Source organism: Cupressus sempervirens, chromosome 1 (assembly GCF_028749045.1).
Source record: "Cupressus sempervirens isolate cs-2001-9-10 chromosome 1, ASM2874904v1, whole genome shotgun sequence".
In the NCBI taxonomy this organism is placed as follows: domain Eukaryota; kingdom Viridiplantae; phylum Streptophyta; class Pinopsida; order Cupressales; family Cupressaceae; genus Cupressus; species Cupressus sempervirens.
The window spans coordinates 838,753,703-838,778,531 of NC_143118.1; the positions used below are offsets into that span (position 1 = coordinate 838,753,703).

Here is a 24,829-nt window from a genome sequence, read left to right on the forward strand (position 1 = left end):
AGAGAATCCCCTAGCTACGAATCTGACTTTATATTTTTCAATGCTACCGTCAACAGCATGCTTGATTTTAAATATCCACTTGGAAGAAACAATAGATTTTCCTTCAGGTCTTGGAACAATTTCCCAAACATCATTCTTCATAATGGATTGGTATTCTTCCGTCATGGCATCCTTCCAAGCTGTATGTTTAATAGCATTTGAAACATTGGTTGGTTTTGATTTAGACAAATCACTCATGTTTGTTGCATAACTAGAAAATCTTTTGGGTCTTTTGCTTTCTTTGGAGGTTCTAGATGGTGCAACATAGTCTTGTGCTTCCTCTATTGTCTTAATGGCCCAAAGTGGTTTTTTTTTAGAATTTTGCGTTTCTTCAAGATTAAGATTTTGAATTTCTCTTCAATTTCTTCAATGTTCTCCCTCTGAGACTCAGATTTGGTATTTTCTTCAGAACTAGGTAAGGGAGAGGGATCTCTAGAACTTAGGGCTCTTTTGAATGCTAAATCTTCTTCAAAAATTACATCCCTACTAAGTTCAATATTTTTCTGACCAGGTATGAAAATCCTATATGCTTTAGATGTTTTACCATACCCTACAAAAATACTTTTCCTCTCGGAGGGTTCTAACTTAGTTATCTTTTCTTTTGGAACATATATATATATATATATATATATATATATATATATATATATATATATATATATATATATATATATATATATTCTAAGCACCCAAAAATTCTAAGATGACTTATATTAGATTTAACCTCAGTAAAGACTTCTTCAAGAGTTTTATCTCTAAGGTAGGAGTGAAGACTTCTGTTTTGAATATAGATAGCAGTACAAGAGGCTTCTAAGCAAAGATTCTATAATTGTCATATTCTTCCTTTCTACTACCATGTTTTGTTGTGGGTTATAAGGAACGGTGTACTCCCTCTTAATTCCTCAAATTTAAGGTATACTCCCTTCCATTATTAGTCCTAAGAGTTTTAATTATATGTCCTAATAAGTTTTCAATTAAGGTTTTAAATTCTTTAAATCTCGTGAGGATTTCTTCTGATTCTTTATATTTTGAGAAGTAAATCCAAGTTTTCCTAGAGAAGTCATCTATAAAAAGTATATAGTACTAGAATCTGCCAAGAGAAGGAACAAACATAGGTCCACATAAATCTGAGTGGATTAATTCTAAAACATTGTTAGTTTTTCTAGTGCTATCATGAAATGGACTTTTGGTGTTCTTACCTAGAGCGCATCCTTTGCATATGCTTGAATGATCTTTATTTAACTTAAGTAAACTAGTAACCATCTTTTCCATAGTCGATAAGGTTTTGAAATTTAGATGTCCTAACCTTCTGTGCCATATTTTGTTTATATCAGGAACTTCATGAATTAAGGCTTGAATGGGTCGACTAGGTTCTGAATTTAATTCATACAAGTACCCCTTTCTTTGACCAATCAATTTTGCTTTCTTAAATGAGGAGTTCTTAGCCCAGGTCATTACATTATGTCCATCTTCAAGTGCTGTAAACGAGAGTAGATTTCTTTTTATTCTTGGTACATAGAGTACTCCTTTGAGATGTAGAGAACTATCCGACTTTAGTTTCAAGGTGCAATTTCCAATTCCTTTGAGGGAATGTGCTGAATTATCACCGATGGTGACTTCGCCATTAACTTTTTTCAGATACAGAGTCTAGTGCTTCTTTGTATCCTGTAATATGTCGAGATGATCCACTATCAATCACCCATGCCTTACTTGAGACTTCATTTGATAGAGTCGAATACAATACACCATTCTCAAGATCATAGCTATCTTCTTTCCTAGTAATGTTTGTACAGTTTACTTGCTACTTAGAATTCTCAAGGCAATTAGATCTACAGTGTCCAAATTTTTCGCATTTTATATTGGATAGATCTTTCTTAGGTTTGTCATCCTTTTGATCACCCTCTTCTTGAAGTGCTTCTTCTTACCTTTGTAGGAATTTGTGTTGAGAACATGAAGTTCTTCATCTTTAGTTTTCAACTTTCCCCCTTAAGTTTTCTAGATTCTTCCTGAAGACAATCTTCCTCAAGTTTATTGAAGTTAGGAAGATTGTTTCTAGCACTTACTCCTTGTGTGAATGTTTCCCATGAATTTGGTAACCCATCTATAGCCATCAATGTTAGTTCCTTGTCATCAATTATGGTTCCTATACATGCAAGTTCATCTCTTAGACTAGCAACTCTTAGGAAGTAAGAATTCATTGATTCTCCCTTCTTTATCTGTATATGATTTAGTTGTCTTTTTAGTGCGAGGACTCTAGTTACACTGTTGACCTCATATGCATTTAATAATGCATTCATCATATGAAATGTTGTTTGATGTTTCATTAGCATGGGTACTATTTCATTTTTCACTCCATCTAATATGATTTGCATTGCTTTCCTATTTCCTTTACTCCAAAGAGTTTTATTAAGTTCAACAGCAGGTTGTTTGGATGCTGAATCAGCACACTGTTTCACATCATTTTCTTCAAGAATCATTATGATTCTGAATATCCAAGCATCGAAGTGTTCTTTCCTATCATACCTATCCTCGGGTCTGATTGTGTATGCCATTGAAGATAGAAGAATGATGCCAGATATATTAAGTCTGATCATTTAATTTGCAGAGCCTAGGTTTGACTACCAGAGCTCTGATACCATTTAAAGTTTCTACAAATTCTGTTATAAATCAGACTTAGAGTATACCTTCTTTCTTATACTTGCTGAGGATGCTCTTCAATATGCAGACTTGAGAATTAATAAATATAATTCTGGAAATGTTTTTTATTTTCTGCAAATTGTCTTCAGGGCAGTATTGATCAAGGAGCAGACTTCTAATTTTTGTGTGTCCTTAAACTTCAACCAAACCCTACATAAATACCGAATCCAAAGGTCATGTCCCTTGAAGGGACATGAACCTATCTAGGTCGGCCCATACATGCCTTCTCATAATTGGTGATCTTAAGAAGATAATGGTTTGAGAATACTTAACTAAGATTTAGTTAAGATAATACTTGCACATAGTTGTCTTAAGAAGCCTGCCGATCATGTTTAGACAAGGAGTAATAGGCCTTTATAAGGCATTTCAGAATGATAAGCTCTGTGCGATCTGCACAGTCAGATCAGTATGGTGATCAGAGTTACGAATTTAACATACAGAGAGTGCCTTGACAACTCATGTTAGATTTAGTGTCCACTTGTAACCAAAAACAAGATTCTTTAATATTTATATGATTCTAAATATATTCTTAACCTGTAAGAGCATAATTATTTTATTTCATTGAAAGAAGTTTCTACTGTTCTGCAAATAAAACAATCATGGACATTTTAAAATAATATAAAGTTGTGAATTGATATAAATAAAAGAAAGTAAGTTTGATGCTGAGACAAACTCTGACTGCAACAGACAAAACTTTTAGCAACCTAGTCTAAAACAAACAGAAAGTAGGCTTAGAAAGGATTTTAACAACATTAATACTGTTGCATTCTGATATTTGTCTGTAGCTGAGGGTTTTTGTGGTTTTTTCACTTGAAAAAACCCCCCCTTTTTTCCTAGGCGCCAAAGTGCTGTAGCTGCACTGCTCTCAGAAAGAATGGTTTTTGGTCTTTTGATCTCAATAATCCTTCCTCGTTCCTTTCCAACACTTCTTATATTCTGCAACAGCTGCAATCCTAGATTAATGGAAATCAAATCTTTGTTTGGTTTTACTTAACTTGCAAACCACTTGTCATAAGTTCTGGCTTTGGTCAAATTTCAATGTCCCCAATCCAGGACCTAAAAGATATATGATTTGATAAATTCTAATTTAAGATTGAAACCTATTAACATAAGCCTCCTCAATTTATTGTTTGCATAAGGAAGGAAAATACATACAGAGCAGAGTCACAGCCACGTAAACAACGACCTTGCCGATCATCCACATACAATTAAGAAGTGATGTATGTGGCTGGAAAATACAACATCGACGATGAAACCATAGTAAGAACTCTCACAATGCCGATAACAAGTCAAGAAGAATGCAGAAGCAAGTCCTCATCAATATATTCCATCCGTTTTGATAATCTATCAATCAACATAATAAAGTAAGCCAATGAAGATAAAATCAATGTTAAGCTACATCAATTAGAGAGGGGGTCAGACACTCAGTGCTGGAAATCAAATAACAGAACACAATTCCTATTTGTGGATGTGTTGACAAACAACAAGCCATAAGACAGTGTTGAAGTTCATTAATTATGAAATCTATTATGGCATTAAGTAGCATGATCAATATTGGATGCCAATTCCATTGGTCAATACAATTAGGAAACAAAGAACTGATACCAATTACTGCAGAGAACAAATATTATCGAGGCTATTGAGAGTTATAATGATATCAATGATATTAAAGGTTGTGAGAATGCGTAACTAAAATTGAAATATTAAGTCCTGACCATCATTTTCAATAAGCACATCTGTACTGCCCCATGTAATTTTGTCTATCAGCAGGCATGATATTGCCATAGCCACACCTAGCAATCTCGTAAAGATTAAGGGAGCAACCGTTCTATCCAGTACTGCTAATAAAGAACAGTGACAGAGGTATATGGACCATCGAGTAATAAGAAATATGGTGTCTTGAAGAAGGAATGCTACAGAAATGGAGGAAGGAACTCAAAACAAAAACGGTGAATGGTAGCAGTCACCATGTGTTAGCAAACTCTCAATATTCTTCAATGATTGCAAAAGATTGATCATATGATGAATTATGAACATCATATAATCATTGATAATGATTTCTCGAGTGTATGAAGAGAAATTAGTAGTTCACAGTGAGACTAAATATGAAAACAATCAACCAGTTGATAGTTAATCAGCAGCAAATATATCCCATCAATAAATAATAAACAATATTATGGTCCATGTTTGCTATTAAGTAATGAAGGCACAGTGATAGTTAAGGTTAGTTGCAATAATCAAACATCGGCTATGTATGAAGCCAATGATTAACGAAGTTGCAGTAATCATAAAAGGGTGTGATTAGCTAAGGAAGGGTGACATTGATGATCTTGAAACACAACGTATCATTTCTTTTGCACGATACAAGAAGACATACAATCTGACTTCAACCAGCACCGTTGGAATATTACTTCCTTTTCTTAATCCAGTTTGGATCTGCTCTAAGGGTTGCAGTCAGGAACAGAAAGTTCAGATCAGTCACAGCACTATCATCACTGTAAGCAATAATTGGAGACATTGCATACTAACATGTTGTAAATCGGAAATAGCATCCATCATTGAGTTTGCAAGCATACAAATATAAATCTGAAACAACAACACATTGCAGTTGGCGATATCTCTACATTTCTTAATCAAATCAACATATCATACAGCAATTCATTGCCAAAAACAATATATCGATTCCTTTATCACTTATCACTATAAGCGATAAAGCAATATCATTTGTAGCATGTTTAGTAATTATATATCAGACATTGCTATCCATTCACAATTCTCTCTGCCCGTACACAGGCAGACGAACAGACGGACAGACAGACAGTCACATAGAATAGAAATAACAATTGATATCTTGTGCAACATCTTTTTCTTGGTTTTACTTGCAATCATTTGCCAAAGTAAGAAGGTTGAGTTCAGTAATTGTCCCGGCTTTCCGAGCTTGCCAAAATGGTGACATACACAAACAAACCTCATTCTGGTAATGTGGACTACTGGTGCATACAACAATAAGATTGACTTATTATAAGCACTTAACTAGCCTTCTAAGCTCACTTTAACAGGAAGACACAGTTGCCACATTAACATGGAGACCTACTACTTATAACTGTTGTCAGGGACTCAGTTAAAACTTAGTTCTCTACCCACCAACCAGTTTGGTAATTTCCAATCAACTCTGGGATTTTACATTGTTGGCAGAGGAAATATAGGCTGAGAAGGAGATGCAGAAGGTGGACTAATTGAATTAAGGCCCTGCAATGTGCAGTTTATAATGGTTTGTGACTCCGAATTTTTGCTCAAGTGATGGTTATAAGTTATCTGATTAATATCAAATGATTTATCTGAACACCCTTCCTCCTTTAATAACATATGGTCTGACGTGGCACAGTCAGCTCAGTAAATTTTGTGTAAATGTCTCTCCCTATCTGCTGAGTTCATTATACTATGCCAACTGAGAAGTCTCGCATCCAACACAATAGAAGTTTGTTCCCATAATTTTGGTTTCTAATATTTCAGATGCAAATTTAATGGAATGTTTTTTCACCATGGGAACTTAGATGCCTTCAAAATCAGCAGAATGCCTCTATAGATGAAGAACTTTTATGTAACCAACTTTATACGGCAAAATTCAAATGAGCATCCAAATTTCATTATATGATTGGAAGTTATAATATTGGCTACTCATAACTACAATTTGTATTGTACCTAATAATTCTTAAGCTGTAAATGACAAACATGCTGGCTATGCAAATTTTGTTGACTTCAAAATCAAAATGGATTGAGCTTGTGTCTTGCTGAATCGGGCAGTTGAAATGTTTGAACTCATATTTCAGAGATACCATATACTCGTTCTTTTTGCTGTTTAGTTGGTTAATTATGTTCTATCCCAAGCTGTTTTGAGAAAGCAAAGCACATGGCTGTAAACCTTTTGCCTTTTCTTTTAGTTTTAACATTTAAAAGCAAAATAATAGTAAAAAAAGTGTACTCTAAGGAGAACAGTAGTGAAAAATTAAAAAGGCATAATCTAAGGAAAATATTAAATAAAACATGAGATAAATTTAATCAAGCTTGGTAAATTTACTCATTATTGTCCTTATTGAATAATTTCAGGAAGCATTGGACAATAGCAGACGAGAGGTAACTGCTGGCATGATAAAGCATTACCCACAAATGCTGAGAAAATATTTAGCAGATAAGGAAAAGATATCACCTTTGGTGGAAATCATAATGCATTTGAAGTTGGAGCTTTATTCCCTGAAGCGTCAAGAACAGGTGCATTCAACCCTCTTGTTTTTCACTTGTTGGTACTGAATTTGACCACCTGCAGGTTGATTAAGGAGATACACACGTTAATGATGAAACGGGTATTACTTAGTCAGAATTTCATGAACATAACCCACTTTAACTATAAAGAGATGCATGTGTTGGTTTTTCAGAGTTTCATGAGTGCACTTCAACTTATAAAAGACGCATTTTTCAAACATGGAGAGGAGAACACTTTAAAGTCATGTGTCAAGGCATTCACATTTTGTGCCAGTGAAAGTCAGGCAGACTTGCAAGATTCTGCTCAGAATAAGTTGAAGGAATTAGAAGATGAACTTGTTCTCAAGCTTAGATCAGCCATCAAACAAGCAGGGGTAACTTTGTTGATTGCAATTTTGTTTTATCATTTTAGTAACATTTTTATTCAGCTGATACATGCTTGAATTTTCTGTTGACAGGTCTCAGAGGATGAGTACTCTCTGACAGTCAATTTGAAAAGGCTTCACCAGCTTCAGTTATTGAAGTTTGTATCAAGCGAGAGTTTGTTCACAGATGTTCTTGGCCTTGTTAAGGATTTTAACAATTTGGATGATGAGGTGCCTAATGATACCTGTAACAACAAAAGAAAAACCACTATGAATTAACTATATTGTTCAACTATATTAAAAACATCCCTAACTCAGGATTTATGTGCCTTACAGGTGATACGACTTGTTCTCATGAACATGTACTTGAATACTGCTTGGTCATTTAGATCAATTGAAACTGATAATTCCTCTGAAGCAGGGATGGTAGCTTTACTATCTAAACGTGATAATCTTATTAGTCAGCTGGAATACTTCACAGATAATGTAGTGGAAAGCTGGGAGCAGGGAGCTGCAAGAAGTGAACTCACCAGTACAGTAAGTGGAAATTCTAAATGGGCTCCAGTGGCACATATTCAGTTTTTCTCTAAAAGTTCAAATTTCTTATAGTAAACCTTAGCTCATTGACATCTGAGTGGGAGCTGTATTTTGTTGCAGATATGTATTATATTAGCAGACACTTGGAGTTTATTTAGCGAAGCAAAGTTGAAATTGACCAAGCTACAGTGCTTGGGATTCTGTCCAAGTAAGGCCATGTTGAAGAAATTTTGGAAGCTTTGTGAATATCGCCTGACTGCTGCTGGTAACTTGCTTTTAAAGAACAAATAAATTTTCATGTCATTCAAATATTATTCTGTGAATTCTCAAATAACTTGATCTTTTGTTTGTAAACATTTAGATGATGATGAGGATGAAGAGGATTCAAATGAACGTGTAGATGAGGTAAATCAGAAGGATGTTGTCATGTGTGCAGCAGCGAAATTGGTTGCACATGAGATGGTCCCTAAGGTAAATGCTACACAATTTTTTATTTCTTTCCTCGTATATGAAACTTCTGTTCCTTTTCATTGTGAGAATATTCAATAATATAAAGAAATAATTTCTTAATTTAACTATTTATGTTTTCAGACATATCATTTTCATAGACCACTAATGCACAATCTTTCAATCTTTACCATACTTGGGTCATTTTGCACCAATTTTTATTTTGATTGGTATATTCTCCTTATGAAGTGTCATCTGACTTAGTTGCCATGACTGGGGGGCATTTTTCCTGTTATAAACACCCTGGATTGGCCCCTGGTCTTGTGGGTTGTTATTTATCAGACCCTGTGACTTGAACAATTTGATATTTTTATATTTTATACATTTTCATCACTTATCATGTTTCATAGGGATTTGAACCTGGGCTTCATTCTGGAAGACCCATGATGGTACCACAGAGAATCATTGCATTCAACTTATTTGACCTGACTTATGATTAACAATTCTCTCTTTTGTTTATATCTTTTTCTCTTCATCTATTTTGAAACATGCTGTACCTTGAACCTTAAAAATGAGTACAAAAAAATCATGTCTATGTTTCTTTTGTACGTGAAGGAATGGAAATTTCTTGGCCAGATTGCTTCTTTGTGGATCTTGAATGCTGTAGTTAACTCCATATGAAAGGTAAAAGCCACGAGTAAAATGCAGCGCAAATCCCAAATATCTGTGCCAATTGCTGATTGCTTAGATTAATATGTGCTAATACCAAGAAAATAATGCTAGTGAAGAGTTAAAGAAAATATTATCTCATAATTTTTTTTTAAAGCTATTTGCTTCTCTTTTAAAAAGAAACGGGAAAGACTGAGATCTTAAGGAAAAACTTATCATCCTCCATATTTTGGAAACTTGCTCACTTAAAAAGGTGATAACAGCAGCTAGATCAAACATAAAGAAGTCCATGTAAAGTTTTTCTAAATTGAAAATGGGTTAAACTTCAAAATTGCATACAATATTGGGACATCCAGGCCTGTTCATGGGAAACTTCCTGAGAAAGTTGCTGAAATTCTTCTGTTAATCTTTCCAGAAATATATATAATTTATGACACGTCACTTTTGTTCATCTCAATCTACATTTACTGCCACTTTGAATGCAAATGGCGAGTTCATTGACATTATAAGTGATGAGAATATCAATGGACCATAGGGCATCATAATTCTTTAGTTTAATGTTTTATTATTTGAGTTCCACGTTTGCTATGTTTTCATCAAGCATATGTTTTGTGGTTGTTGCAGGAATTTCTTGGTGCAGAGATCATTTCACATTTTATTCTTCATGGGAGAAGTGTTGCTGAGACAGTGAAGTACCTTATCACTCTTTTGAAGAAAAACTCTAAAGGCGACGATCTCCCAAAAATGTGTCTAGAAGCCATTAAGAGGGTAGGTTCAACGTTGTCCTTTCATAAATCTTGTTCTTTCTTTATGGGTGTCTAGATCATAAAACAGTTGGTTGCTGAGATCTGGTTTAAATGTTCAACAGAAAATCATTCAATATATTGATCAATCTAACAAGTTGGTCCTTTACATAATTCTGTGCTACATTATCTTTCAATAGATATGCAAGAAATATTGCAGTAATATGCCCTTAAATTATCTTTTTCATCAGGCATATGAACGACATGTTTTAGAGGCTTCAAAAAATGATGAAGATTGGACTACAAGCAAGTCCTTCTTACAATGCAAGGAACTTGCAACTCAGCTGTCAGCAACATTTTTGGGTTCTGCTCGTGATAAGCACAAACCAAACATTCTGAAAATTGTAAATGAAGGAATAGAATATGCATTTAAGGATGCTCCAAAGCAGTTAGCATTCTTGGAGGGAGGTGTTCTACAATTTGCTCTCAAATTGCCTCTACTAGATGTGCAAGAAATGTATGTAGCTTATTAATATGGATCAGAGGTGGTGTACTTATTTTTTCTACTCATTTTCCCCTTTACACATGGCTTTCGAAAAAATTATGTGGCTTTTGATCCTAAAACAATTTTATACTTTTGTTTCTCAGAATTAAGCATGTGCAAAAGAGAGTGGAGGGTATCAACACCGATGAAGATCCTAGCAGTTGGCGTCCCTATTTCACATTTGTAGATTATTTGCAGGAAAAACATTTAAGGAATGAAGGTGTTTATGGTAACTAATTCCTCAAGTTCCTTTCTGTTTGACACTAAGTAAATTTTTGGTGGGAAGTATATCTTGATTTTTTGTGTGTGGAACTATAGGTGTTATGGGATATGTTTGCATGCACATGTCTGTGTAGGCTTGAATTTTCCAGGATGTTAATTTTCTGATGGAAACATATTAATAATGAGATTATGTTCCAAAAAAAAACCTGTTCTTGGTCATATCATTGTAATAGAGGTTGTATTTTTCCCATGCTTTAAACCAAACAGATCGTGTTATGTATGGATGAAAATATAAAACTTGCTGCATGTTTTTTTAAAACTTTTTCCCTGGAGCAGAATTTAATATATTTATAAATGTTTTGTAAAAGAAGGTAAGAAGGAAAAGAAGAAAATGAATACATAAAATCATTTTAATGTCCTCAAGTGACCTAGGGATGTGACCTCTAAATGCATTTGGTTATAATTGAATACTCTGCAAGGGTAGAAAAGATTCCTAGTGGTTGGAAAGGTGATGCAGACTAAAGATAAAATAGGTATATACTATTGATAGTTACAAACATGAATATCCAAGCAAGGGCAGGACCCCAAAAGAGAAATAAGCAGTGTTACCCTGAGTTTTCATGATGGGGATGGCAGGGGACAGGGGGACAAGTTTTCGGGACGACAATTGTTTTTGCCAAGATTGGGGATGGCAAAGGGGAGGGCTACATAAAATATAGGGAAATTTACAAATATACATGACATTCATATGAAAATATGGATAGAGCATGCCTTTAAGCATCAAAGAACCTTAAAATACAAGTTTACCGTTATGGTAAATAGATGTTGTAGTTGTATTATACAAAAGAGATGAAAGCTTTTTATATAGATTTACAAAGACGATGTTTCTAAAATAATCAATCATGAACTAAAGATGGAAATAGAAACTACCTAATAAACTAAAGACTAACTAAGATGATCATTAAAGAAACATTATAATATTCTAACACCCTCCCTTAATGGTCATCATCTAACTGTGGTTTTTTGGTCACAAACTCTGCAAAACATTCTGCTGCTGCTATAAGACCCTCCATGGATCTGCAAAATGTTAATGACCAAGAAAGAATAGAGAAGGGTGCCCCCTTCTTCAAAAAGCTTTATAAAAAGAGATAAGAGCCTACCATTAACTATGCCACTGAGATGAGTTTGCCAGAGACCCTCTCGTAATCAACAAACATCTGACCATAAATCATCACAAAGCATCCACCCTGATTTGCATAACGGAGCTGCTCTTCCTTGGAGACAAAGGAAAACACTAGGAACAACTAGCACAATTTTGAGTAAAAATCGACAAACCCTCCAAACTTTGTAGATGAGCATGATGCTCCAAAATGGACTACAAAAAGCCACAACTTTTTAAAGAGAAAAATTGAAAGAGCTAGACATGATTTTTGAGGTGAAAAATTGATCAAAATCAAACATTAAAATTTGAGAATACAAAGCTTTGAATTTGAGGAAAAACGGTAAAACCTAGTATATAATTTTTGAGGAAAAAATAATAAACCCACAAAGGAATCTCACACAAGTTTGCGAATTATAGAATCATAATTTTTTTAAGGGAAAACTTTATGAAAACCCATAAGATAATTTTTTAAGGGAAAAAGTTATGAAAACCCATCAAAACCTTAATGTGACATGAGACTTCGTGCGGTAGAACAACACATGCAAGAACATGCAACTCACAAAAAGGACATGCAAGCACCAAAATGTACATGCAAGCAACATACAAGAACACACAAATACATGCAACCTTGAAAATCAAAAACTTTTGCCTAAAACACAAAATCGCATATCAATATCCTCAACTAGGCTTGTGATTTTCAGCAAAAATCTTCGAGAACAAACCATGAATTTCATAAAATACCTCATGACGATTTCTATTAGTTTAAAAAAAAAAAAAAAAAAAGAATCTCTAAAAGAAATTCCACAAATCAAGAGAGGTCTGAATTTTTCTTAAAAAAATCACGAAATTTTATGAAATCCCTTTGACTTGCTTTGATACCATGTTATGGTAAATTGATATTACTGAAGTATTAAACAAAGGAGGTGAAAGCTCCTTGTAAAAAATTACAAAGATGGCTTTTTAAAACAAACAATCATGAATTAAAGACTTAAAGAGAAACTACCTAATAAACTAAAGACCAACTAAAATGACTGTTAAAGAAACATTATAATATTATAATATTTACAACATTTCATCGTTTCAAAACATAATAAGCATTCAAAGTTTGGAAATTGGAATACATTGTCAATATCATATGTACTTGTGATAACAAAAAAGATGTAAATAAGTTTAATATACAAAACTAAAACGCCTAAAGGCGAAGTGCTGCCATATAGTTTCATGTTCAATATAAAGATCAAAATACATAAAAAAGAAAGCACATTGCTGGTCTTATTCCAATTCAGCCAATCTGAATCATCACAATTATAGCCCATGGGAAGAAGGGCATCCTCATCTAATGGAACCCTAACTTGGTCATGTCTCCTCATTAACCTGGGCCACATATTTAGGATCAACATCTCACCGTAATGCTGCTATACTCTGGAGTCTGACAATCTTGAAGTCGAAGAGAAGAATGCACCACCACTAGCTTCTCCACTCATCTAGAGTTAAGTCTATTTCTCTTGAGGGAGTGGATAAAGCCACATATAGACCAATTCCTCTCTGCAACAGGGGAACTAGCAACCTGTGCAAGGAGGCGAGTGGCAAACACCTTCTACTCTGGTGTATCTCTCTTATGCCATGTCCAACACCCAATAGGATCTTTTTGTGCCAATATAACTCTGTCCAACCTCACGTTTGGTTTACTCAAATGTGGGCCACAAAGGTTTGTGAAGTCAAGGAATTGTGCGCAAAATATTGAAGCTTCCCACTCTTAAAACATCTTAGCAATGGCTTGTAAGAAGCCATCTAATACCTTTGGATCAGCACATGGAGGCGCCCTTCCACCAATTTTGCATACAATTTGGGATTTAGAGCGTAGGCTGCCATATAAAGTAGGGTATTCATAATTTCCACCTCCGCATGACAAGGGGCCTAATATGGTTCTCATAAATCCCCAAAGTAGGATCCTTAGTTGCAATTGTTTTTTATCTTCCCCAACATACTCTCAAATGTCTCATATATCTCTCCAAGAGTAGGAGAGTCTGTATCGACATGTCAAATGGCATTTGTGAAATGGGAGATGAGACCACAAAGATACTTGCAAAATGCAACAAACAATTTAATAGTATTATATAATCAGAATTATAAATTTTAACATAATATAAAAATCAACAATATAAAATTTGACATTTAATTATAAATTTTAAATAAAATGAGCAACTTACCTCATTGTGCCTCAACAACTTACCTCATTAACTGATTTTCCTTCAGCAAAATTAGAATTAGACCATTGGTTCCACTTTAGATTCACCAACATCAACTCTAGAGCCTCATGCACCTCAAGCATCCTCTCCATCAAGATGTAGTATGTGGCATACTTTAGTTGGAAAACTCTCACTTGGCAATAACTTGCTAGCCCCAAAAAGTTTATTTGAGAAAAATCGGCCACTCTTTCAAAAAAAAAACAAAACTCAGGAACCTAAAAAACTAGTAAATAGTTCCTATAAAACTAGAAGTAAATACATCAATGCAGTTAGTTTCTATAAAGTTAGAGGTAAATACATGATAGCGAAATAGTCTGAGCATGAGTTTGAGCAATTTTGGCCTGTGTCTTAGGTGTGAGCAAGTGGTTGATTTAAGTTTATCAAGATTTAGAAATAGAATTGAAACCAAGTGATTTGTGAGAAAATGAGTTAGAATCATTAGAAAATCGTTGTTCTAGCTTCAATTTGACCTCAAATAGGTAGGATAGTTTGTGGGAGATAACACTACATAAGGCATGTTGAATCCTGAAATTTGGCTAAGCCTGGATTTTTTTGAAAACCTCCAAAATCTAAAATCTGCATTTTAACTCCTATGAAGCTGAAACCTATCTCAACATCCAGACAATATCTTTACAAATATAACTTAAATTATACTTAAATGCAACTTATACTTAAATGTTATATTTGTATAAATCCTCTTGGCCTGAGTTGCAAAAAATGACTAAACAATGCTTTAAATGCAAAATGGTATTAAATTTTTTTTGGGCGTTTGACCTCTGATTTCGTGCACAAATGAGTGTTTTCACAAAACTCAATTAATCTGTCATTTTGGGTCAAAAGCTCTACAATTTTTTCCCCAGCCAAGTTGTGAGTAAACCTGAGAAAAACTTGGCAATTAGTGGAAACTCGCTGATTTTTCAATGATTATGCCATGGTTTAAAGTACCTGTGAGATACTTAAGCATTTTATATTTTTCTTAAGTACATAGCGAAAGGGTTCGAATGTTTGAATTATGTATAAGGCTTAATGGTTGACCGTTAAGTGTTAACAAACATAAGCTTGAAAATCGTTGTACTCAAAGTTTGAGTATTCAATAAAAGGATCTACTTTTTGAGTGTGGTTGGGTTTTTTCCTTGAGTAGGAGTGTTTTCCTAGGGTAAATAATTGTGTCATCTGTTAGTATGCTTTTCTGATTTTTTGTATTTTGCATTCATATTATTTTGGTTCAAAACATTAACATGATATCAGAGTAGGTCGAAGGAAACTATTTGAACCAAAATAGAACAATTAGATTTTAGAAGAATCGTGATGTCTAATGGGTGTTGAGTATGATGTTGAAGAACCTTGGAGGGTAGAATCTTTGATGAAGCTTCTTACCTAGATGGGATGTTGTCATGCTCGTCTATGCCTACGTGTTTGCCACTCATATTATGAGGATAATAGATGTATTGCGTGATGACATGAGATCTATTGGTGGTTTCTGAGGGAATCTAGGCAATAAATAGAAGTATTTTGGGATTATACCTTTGATAATTTATCATGAACTCTATGTAGTTAATAATATTGGGTATAACGAATCTTGAATGTCTTTGGCTTTTGTTCGTATGGTTTTATTCATGATAGTTTGATTCTATGAATTGTTATTAATCTCTCTTAAATGCTTTTAGGATGGATTGAGAAGCAATGAGATCGATGAGAGATTATATGCAAGGTCATGTAGGTTGTAGAAACGAACATGGGGGCACTATTTGCTGCCATGGGACTAAATTGGTGATTCATATCATCATTCAAGATGAAGAATTTAGATAGTTTGTCATTGTGATTTGTTTCTTCAAAGAGGAATAATTTAGATTAAGAGGGAGCTTATGTAATAGAGGGAGAGTACCAAGTCCTATGCAGAAGATTAGCAAGCTTGTGTAAGTAGTGTCATTGCAAAAGCTCTTTGTTGGACATACATTGGAGCCAATTTATGATATTGTGATAATCAAAGCTATGAGAGTGTTTTCTCTGTTGAGAGGGAGTCTCAGCACTCAAATGATATTGTTTGTGTGCTTTAATGAGTTCTTCTCTGAGAGGAGAAGTTCAAGGTGAAATCACTTGTTAATGAGTTCTTCTCAATGAGATAAGTTTGAGGTGAATCCCTTGTTTATGAGTAATCTGCAAGAGAAGTTTGAGGTGAAATTCCTTGTGAATGCATTCGTGAGAGAGGTTTGAGGTGAGAGCCCTTGTTCCACCCTCCCAAATTAGTTATGGTGGATCCACCCTCTGGGAGTAGCCATAGTGAAAGTCATGTGTGAGCCTCCATGGCTTAGTTCTTTGTTTCTTGACCCTTTGGGAGTAGCCATGGTCAATATCATGCTGAGATGACAATATCCCCTTGAGAGAATTCGTGATAAATTATTGGGTTTTCTCATTAATGGGTGCATCTATTGCGAGTATCATGTTGAGAGATTTCATGACTTGTGTATTTGGAAGAATATCTCATTTGCTAAGAGGGAGTGTTAACGATTGTAGTTGTAGGTGATATTTTCCATACCAATGTTTGCTGTTATATCATGTGGTCATTATGTTATTGATGCTTCATTTGTTTTGAAGGTGTGATGTCATCATTATGTAACTATCATTGCCTAGGTTTAATGGAATCAGTGTAATGAGAATTGAATGATATTTCTTTGTGCTTCATTCTTTATGCTGGATGGATTGTGTTTATGGTCTGCAAGGCTTTTGTGTATGTTGTGGACTGGATACGTCACGATATCTGTATTTGTTGTGTGTCTCACTATCTTCTGCATAGTCTTTCGTTGTGGGGTTGAACATTGGTAGAAGTCAGATAGCTGTGTTTACTCAAGTAAAAAAAGGATGGAATAATTTCATGGCAACAGATATAGCTATAATCAAGATTGCTAAAACTGCTGACGGTCCGTGGTGGTGTAAGAGGCATCTCTTTTGTATTCCTTAGGAAAATTCTACTTGATATGATGAAAGTTTGATTGTATGAATGATGTCTGAATTTTATGGTGTGTTGATTTTTCATTCTATAGGATTGAAGAAGATCAATGTATGTCTGAAATATTTTTATATTCTTAGTATTGAGTTCAATTCATGTAAGACACTCTGACTGCTTAATTGTTAAAGTATCTATGAGATACTTGAGCATTTCATATTTTTTGTAAGTGCATAGCAAAAAGGTTCGAATGTTTGAACCGTGTAGAAGGCTTGGTGATTGACTATTAAGTGTTAACAATCATAAGCTAGAAAATCGTTGTACTCAAAGTTTGAGCACTCAATAAAAAGATCTACATTTTGGGTGTGGCTGGGTTTTTCCCTGGAGTAGAAGAGTTTTCCCAAGGTATCTATTTGTATGCTTTTATGATTTTCTATATATTGCATTCATATTATTCTGGTTCAAAACATTAACATTGGAGGCTTCATTCCCTTTGATCTTCTTTTTGTCAAGTGGTGATTTGATCTATGGTATACTAATTCATTTGCTGCCTTTGCTCCATAAAATGTGCTATCACTTATTCTGATGGCGCAGTCACAATTTTTCCAAGATAAGCTTTTATGCTTGATGCAGTACAAGGCAGGAGAATCCCCAAAGGAGATGTCCTAGCCCCCAACAAATAACCAAACGATGGAAGATAAACAATAACACAAAGATTTTGATTCAAAATAATGCCAATTCTCAAAATAGAATCATAAGATTTACATCCAACATGCTCGGCCGTAAGGCCTTCTAGGGATGGCCAACTACATTAGCAATTACAATAACAATTTTGCAAGACCTCACAAGATCCAAACAACAACTAGCCCAAATCCACAATCTGGTAGAAAACCCCAAGAAGAATCTAAACTTGTGCTTGCAAGCCACCAAGCAACCTTCTTGTTTTCCCAAGCCCACACTTAGCTAGTAGCTTTGCTCAACTTCACTCTTCTCAACTATTCCATGTTTAACTGAATGCCTCTAGACATCACAAGACCCTCTACTTATATAAACCAAGCCACAAGTTGGCTTAGCAAGTTACATTAAATAAACACTTAGATTAGATACACACTCAAGCCACAAGTTGGCCTGACACACTAAATAAATAAATGCTTAGGACAAGCCCAAAGTTTACAAAGCATAACTAACTCGAATGACAACATAAAAGTACACACCCTTAGGCATAGGTCCATGTGCCATCCAATGATCCAAAATCACGAGCGCATGAGCCAACTTCCATGGATTTAGGAAATTAGTAACACAATACCAACAACCATCAAAATGGCTCTAACTCGAAGACGATTACTCTAAACTTTATGCGCACTTAGGACAAGGTTCTCCAATGTGCCTCAAACACATCCTCAACTGCACAAGCCATAGGTTCACAAATTCGAACCTGATGGCCCTGCATATAGGATTGTTGACTACCCCAAGATGCTCCTCCATCAAACACCCTAGGTGCGAAGAAAATATGTTCTTAATAGCTGGAAGAACATCTTTCAGGGCTCAGCCCATAAACATAAACCTAGAATTGGTTCTTCACATACATGTCCTCCAAGTTATCAACTTGTACACTCTTGCCTTTGTTCCACTTCTGCAAACCTTTTTCTGCAACCATCATCTTTACATTTGTCTTCGGTGTGCCACATGTTTGTCTCCCATGCTGATCTCTAACCCTTTGAGAATTCTTCAACTCAACTCGGCTACCAAAATCAAGTTCCTCATACCAAGTTCTGTATTTTTTAAAGGAATCAAGGAATGCTTCTTGCCACTACCCTTCTTTACAATAAACACATTCTTGACACAATCATGCATTGCCTTGCAATCATACTGCCAAGGTCTACCAAGTAATATGTGACAACTAGTCATTTCTACAATATTACACAACACTTGATCTACATACTGCCCAATCTAAAAATCAACAAGGCATTGCTCCTTTACTTCCAAAACATGTTCATCTTGTAACCAACTGATCTTATAAGGACAATGATGCCTCACTCTTTTGAAACCAAGTTTATGAACCATCTCCTTAACAACTAGGTTATCAGTACTACCACCATCCACAATTACATTCCAGCGTTTACCTCCAGACTTACAGCAAGTCCTGAATAGATTCCTCCTTTGACAAGGTTCCAACACCTTACCAAGTGACGCTTGTCGAACCAACATATTCTCCTTCTCGGGCTCATTCATTGAATCCACATTCTCATGTACCACAACAACTCTTCTATTACCAACCTTCTGGGAACATTCAAAAGCTCTATGTCCTCCACATTTGAAACGAGTACCTTTAAATATACCTCTACCTATTCTCTTCTTGTGTTTGACAAATTTTGGTTCATCCTCAACAATCTGTTTATCCTTCATCAAGTGATCTGCTTCTCCTTCCCTCGAGAACTACCTTGATGTCTTCTATTAAACTTCTCTTCTGCCCTCAGGGCTTATTGATAAGCATCCTCAACTGAACCAATATTCAGCATACCAATCTCATTCTGAATATTGAATCTCAAACCATTAATATATCTAGCCACCTTTTCCTTAGAAAGTGCTCTATCCCCAAACTGAATAGTTAGTTTGAACTCCTCGGTATAATCCTTCACTATCATATCCTTTTGTTTCAGATTTTGCAACCTCTTAAACAACTCAAGTTCATAATCAATAGGTATCAATATGCCTTCAATTTAGTTACCATCAATCTCCACCTAGTGATCTTCATTTCACCTTCCTCTTCTCTATCTCTTTGCAATTCTTTCCACCATAAAGAAGCATGTCCTTTCAACTTAGTTTGTACCAACCTCACTTTGAGTGAATCTCCAATATCCTCTAACTCGAAGTAATCTTCGAGCTCACCAATCCAATCAATTGGGTCTTCAGGATTCAAAAGACCTATGAAATTAGAAACATTCATCTTATGCTTCAATTTTGTTGATGCGAGTTTTGTGTCACTACATAACATATTAGTAATTGGATGCTTGATACAGAATATCAAATACACAATTCCTCTCTTGAAAAGTTATCTCTCATGGGACATGAGTATAACTCCAATGTTCCTTACACCGTTGGATACTCGCTCAGTTTTATCAATGTGATTTGCTGGTAATCACGTAGGCGGCCTTACGTTTTCTTGTTTGAGAAAAATTTGGATCTTGGTGAGAAAATGGAGATGGTGGTTCGGTGTGAATGCTAGATGATGTTGATGGCGCGATGATGGCAATGTAGGGTGAATGGCGATGGAAGGTGAGAATGCCGATGTTTTGGTTTACTTCTCTAACTAACCTCTTCTAAGCATGAAATTTGGCTACTCAACTACTCCTACTCCTAAGAATGGAAGGTTAGTAGATGGACGGGGATCGAATCTAATGAAGGCTAACCAGCGGCCCTACCTCCATAGATGCAACGCTTCAAAGGAAAGTAAACTAGATCACCACACAAAGCCTCCCAACCAGCCGCTAGGATGCTAGTGGCCTAGTGTTGACCCCTACCAAACATCTACCAAAGCTACCATGCAACAATCCATTTTATTTTACTCTTACTCTAACAACTTGAAATGAAATTGCTTCAACTTGAAAAAAAAATTTAACTATGTGGAAGTAGAAAACATGCAATAACACCCAATGTTCTTAGTCAACATGCAATGAAAAAGAGAGCACTTTGGTATTATTTTCGCAACAATTTCTCCAACCCCCCCCTTTTACAAATGAGAGCCAATGGCCTTATATAGAGGTCCAAAATACAATGGACAGTAGAGATCAAAACAAGATCGACGATCTAGATTGGATCCAAAACCCTAATTAGGGTTGCCACCCCATCGGCCAATGAGAAGATGCCACCTCATCAATGGACCAATGAAAAAAGTGCAAAAGTGGCAACCAATGAGAAGGCACCAAAATGGTGGCCAATCAGAAACAAACACTTGTCCTATTCTAGAAGAAAGAGAAAGTTGCCACTTGGGCTTACATAAGATGATCTTCTAATATAATTCTTCCTTTTTCTTTTGTTCTTTTAGCTAAGGCAATGAACTTAGCTAGCCTTTTGTTAACTTCTTCCATAGGAGGACAAGGTGTGTGCTTCGCTCGGAGTTCTGCTGACTTTGCCACGCTGTTTGCTGCTTGTAGTATCCTTTCGTGATCCTTCTCATATTCCTTTGCAAACCCAATAAAAGCATTGAGTGAGGAAAGGGTGTTCAGATGTTTCCTTTTGACGGCAGCCTTTCCTAACTCATCCAATCTCGATCCAAATCCTGTCTCACTGACATCCTCCTCTCTAATACCCTCAAAATCAAGCGCCACCCCAACGTCGCTCATCATGGTCGAAATGGAAGTGTCGACGCTTGGGCCGTGTTGTGCAATCTCATCATGAATTTCTTCAAGTGTTCTGAATCTGGTAGTCAATGCGACATACCAAGATTCAACTATGCTCAATCCTCTCTCATCAACCAACTGGGCTCTTTCCAAATATGCCTCCGGTAGCCTAATGAACGCCTGCAGCCTAGGAATAACCAAATCCTTGATGGGAAGAAAATTCTTCCATTCCTCTTCAAATAATCTGAATTTGTTTCTAACAGTCACCAATGACTGGAATGTTGAGATGAAGGAGGGCAAGAAATTTCGCCCATCTTGGATTGTATCATAGATCCAACCCCTTACTTCATGTAACTGAGCTGATACCTCTTCTGAATTGCTCCCGCTGTCTTGAGGAAGGGCTGCCTGATGCAGCTGTTGGATTGGCTGGCAATCTCTCCAATATTTGTTTTCGGCCTCCAACTTTACTATCCTTTCGTTTGCCTTCCTCAATCTTTCTCTGATTGATGCTATGCCTTCCTGAACCTCCTCACATTCCATATCATCTGTATTTCTTCCTAAATTATGTTCTACTATTTCGTACTCCTGGGCTGCAATCTCATCCGCTGCCTTATTGACTGTTGGTATAGCAATCTGAACCCTTCGGTGACCATCACTGTCGCTTCTGATTACCCTTGCCACCGTATTTGCCATCTGTTTTTGGTTCTCGCTATCATCCTTTTCTATTAGTCCTTGGATATCATCAACTGCGTGAGCCATTACCACCTCGCCTCTCGGCATAAGCATTTGCCTTAACAATAGTGGTGCAGTGCATCTCCCCAAATCCGGATTCGGTTCGACCAACAAAGCATCACCAACGGCCTTAGACGCCTGACTTATCTCTTCAATATCAATCGGCCCATCTTCTTCTCTACTAGTTTCTGCCATATTTCCTTGCTGGTTCTCCGAGAGAGGGGAGTACTCCGTACTTTCACTGTAGCCACTTGATTCCGAATCAGAGCTCACCTCCACTGCGGCCCCTTTATCACTCGAATTGACCTCTTGGCTTCTAGCCTTAGTTATACTCTCCCTTGACGGCGCTGCCCGCTGTCTCTTGGCTGGAGGTTTCGAATGTTCTTGGCTTTTCTCTACCTCCAAAGCCTTCTTCTTGCTATTTCTAACTGTCTCCGATTGCCGGCCACTTCCTTCACCCTTCTGTCCGATTGATTCTACTAGACCTTCCTTCGGTTTCATCATCTCATAAGTAAGGAGAACCTTTTGTCTTTGTAGCTTTCTCATCTTGGCATTATACCACGACTCGGTATGCAAATCTACTGTCCTTTTGACTGCCTCCAAGGAAGGATCCTGATGATCGTCCCAATCCACTGGATTCAACTCTGTTCCAACTACTGTCTCATAGTCTTCTCTCAACACACTACGATCATCCTCCAATTGATTGAGAATATCAAGGCCTCTCCATCTGATATCTCTCATCATGTTCACCGACAATCTCGAGAAAGCTAGCTTTCTCACGTGAAAATCATCCTTTGCATTGGCCCAAAAGTCCTCTATAGTGGGAACATGCTTAAATTCGCTTCCATGAGATGCCTTGATAAGACCAACAGGGTCGAATCCTTGCCTTGCTCTGTACCATCCTAGATGATACCACTCCAATTCCTTTTCCGCAGCCTCAAAGGCGGCCCGATTTGGGCAACTATCATTGCCAATTATAATTGAGAAGGAAACGCCTGTTTTCCCCTCATTCCTCATTACTCTATCATAGTGCTCAAGCTGCCTAGCCAATTCCATCAAAACTACCTTGTCGGGCGGGTATCTTGGAAGCCTCTTGGGACAAACTGTACTTCCTGCCACTCTAATGTATGTGAATTGCGGGAATTGGATGAACCAACTCCCAAACTTCTTAATCCTTGCTTCTGCTTCCGATGAAAGTCTCTTAGCAGGCGCCCCTTGTAATACCCTTACTGTCTTCATGGCGAATGCATCGCAAAACATCTTGTAATCCTTGTTATTGTGCAAATGAAGCTGCGGATAGCATTCATGCACCAAATATTGCCCCGGCCCATTACCAATCTCTCCTAAGGCCCTAATTCCCGGACTCTCATACAATCTAGCAATTAAGTAAAACATATAGGATCCCATGTAGAATTGCCTTTGGTTTTGAACTGTTCTAAGTTGCAACTCTAAATTTTCACTTATGATCCTAGCCCAATCAAATTTTCCTTTTCCCTTTTCAATTTCATCAATGAAGAAGTACATCCAGTTTTCGAATTGCATAGCTTGAGCTAGGCCCATGATCCGGCTGAGAAGAACAATGAGATTGCCATATTCCGGCTTGAAATCTGCCACTGTAAGCCTTGTTGATTTGTTAACTCCTTTCCTTCCTTCGTGTATCCAATTCCGCTTTAGATGTGAGAAGTAGGCCTCTTGGTTACCTTGAAATGATTTGGCTGCCTGATCCACCATTACAATTGTCATGCCCTTGCTCTGGGGAATATTAAATGTCTCTTGAATTGCTTGTTCGCCAATGTTGGCCAACACTCTCTTCCCTTCGCCAAAAATGATGGATTTACTGTCTAGATCAAATCTGGATGCACACTCCATAATCAATTCCGGACAAGGCAAAGTAGGAGGAAAAGCTGCTGCATGTACAATTCCGCTCTTGTATATCCTCTTTGCCAAGGGGGATTGTCCTTCCTTTAGTCTGTCCCTCATCCGTATCATGTCCACTGTAGCGATATTAGTATCGGTTATTTTCTTCATTTTCGAGAAGAAGGAAGTTTTGGGCGTCATATCCTCTTTGTCTTTCTTAGCGTTTGCCCGCTTGGGATTCTTACTTGCACTATCATCCTCCATGCTCGTCGCCCTATTACGGGATGGTAGAGTGGTGGACCAAAAGGCAAGAAGAACCAAGTAGTGCAATTCTTAGAAAAGAGCGAAAGAATGGATGTCAGCTTAAGCACTCCTTGCAACTCTAGATGATGACTTTCACCTTAACTAATAATCTTACAGCAACTTTTCGGAACTCGGGATATGACATCAAAGAATTACAAATCCCTTTGCAAATTAGAAAACAAAGCCTCTAAGCTTATCCAACACTTGCCTTCTATGCAAAAATCAAACTTTCATATGTATCTCTTCTCCCAACAAAATTGCCCAAATCTGATATAAAAAATTGCAGCCCCTCTAGAAAATCAGAATTTTGTCTTCCACAAATTTCGGCCCCCACAAAATTCGGCTAAGCATGAAAAAAAATCTGCCCTTCCACAAAATTCGCCCAAGCAAAGAAGGAGCAAAATTTGTAAAATCTACCACCTAGGGCACAAATCGCAGCCCACAAAGTGGAGCAAAAATCCCCAAAAACGCAAAAAATCTGGCCGTTAGACAAATCGCCCAACAATGGCAATGGAGAAATTGCCCAAAAATTGCCAAAAAACTGCCTTCCACCAATTTCGCCCAAGTCTGGAAATCTGCCCTTGCTTCAAATTCGCCCAAGCATGAGGAGCAAATGAATTGATGAAAATGAAATGGGAGGGGACTCCCTTTATAGCAGCTTTCACCTTCCTCCCAGGCTGGCCGACTTGGTCCTATAGAGGAAAAAAAAACAAAATTAA

At 36.6% G+C, this 24,829-nt stretch overlaps 1 protein-coding gene across 2 annotated transcripts in view; it reads left to right on the forward strand.

Annotated features, from left to right (window-relative positions):
• SCC3 (sister-chromatid cohesion protein 3) overlaps positions 1–24,829 on the forward strand; it is a 121,426-nt gene that overhangs the window by 77,765 nt on the left and 18,832 nt on the right. Inside the window, exons 13-21 of one of the 2 annotated variants that reach the window (XM_089791173.1) lie at positions 6,844–7,005; positions 7,170–7,370; positions 7,455–7,592; positions 7,698–7,898; positions 8,019–8,163; positions 8,260–8,369; positions 9,639–9,782; positions 10,009–10,274; positions 10,406–10,530. In XM_089791173.1, the coding sequence (XP_089647299.1) occupies positions 6,844–7,005; positions 7,170–7,370; positions 7,455–7,592; positions 7,698–7,898; positions 8,019–8,163; positions 8,260–8,369; positions 9,639–9,782; positions 10,009–10,274; positions 10,406–10,530 (1,492 nt within the window). The remainder of the gene's footprint in view (positions 1–6,843; positions 7,006–7,169; positions 7,371–7,454; positions 7,593–7,697; positions 7,899–8,018; positions 8,164–8,259; positions 8,370–9,638; positions 9,783–10,008; positions 10,275–10,405; positions 10,531–24,829) is intronic. The other variant, XM_089791180.1, reaches the window with a different exon arrangement.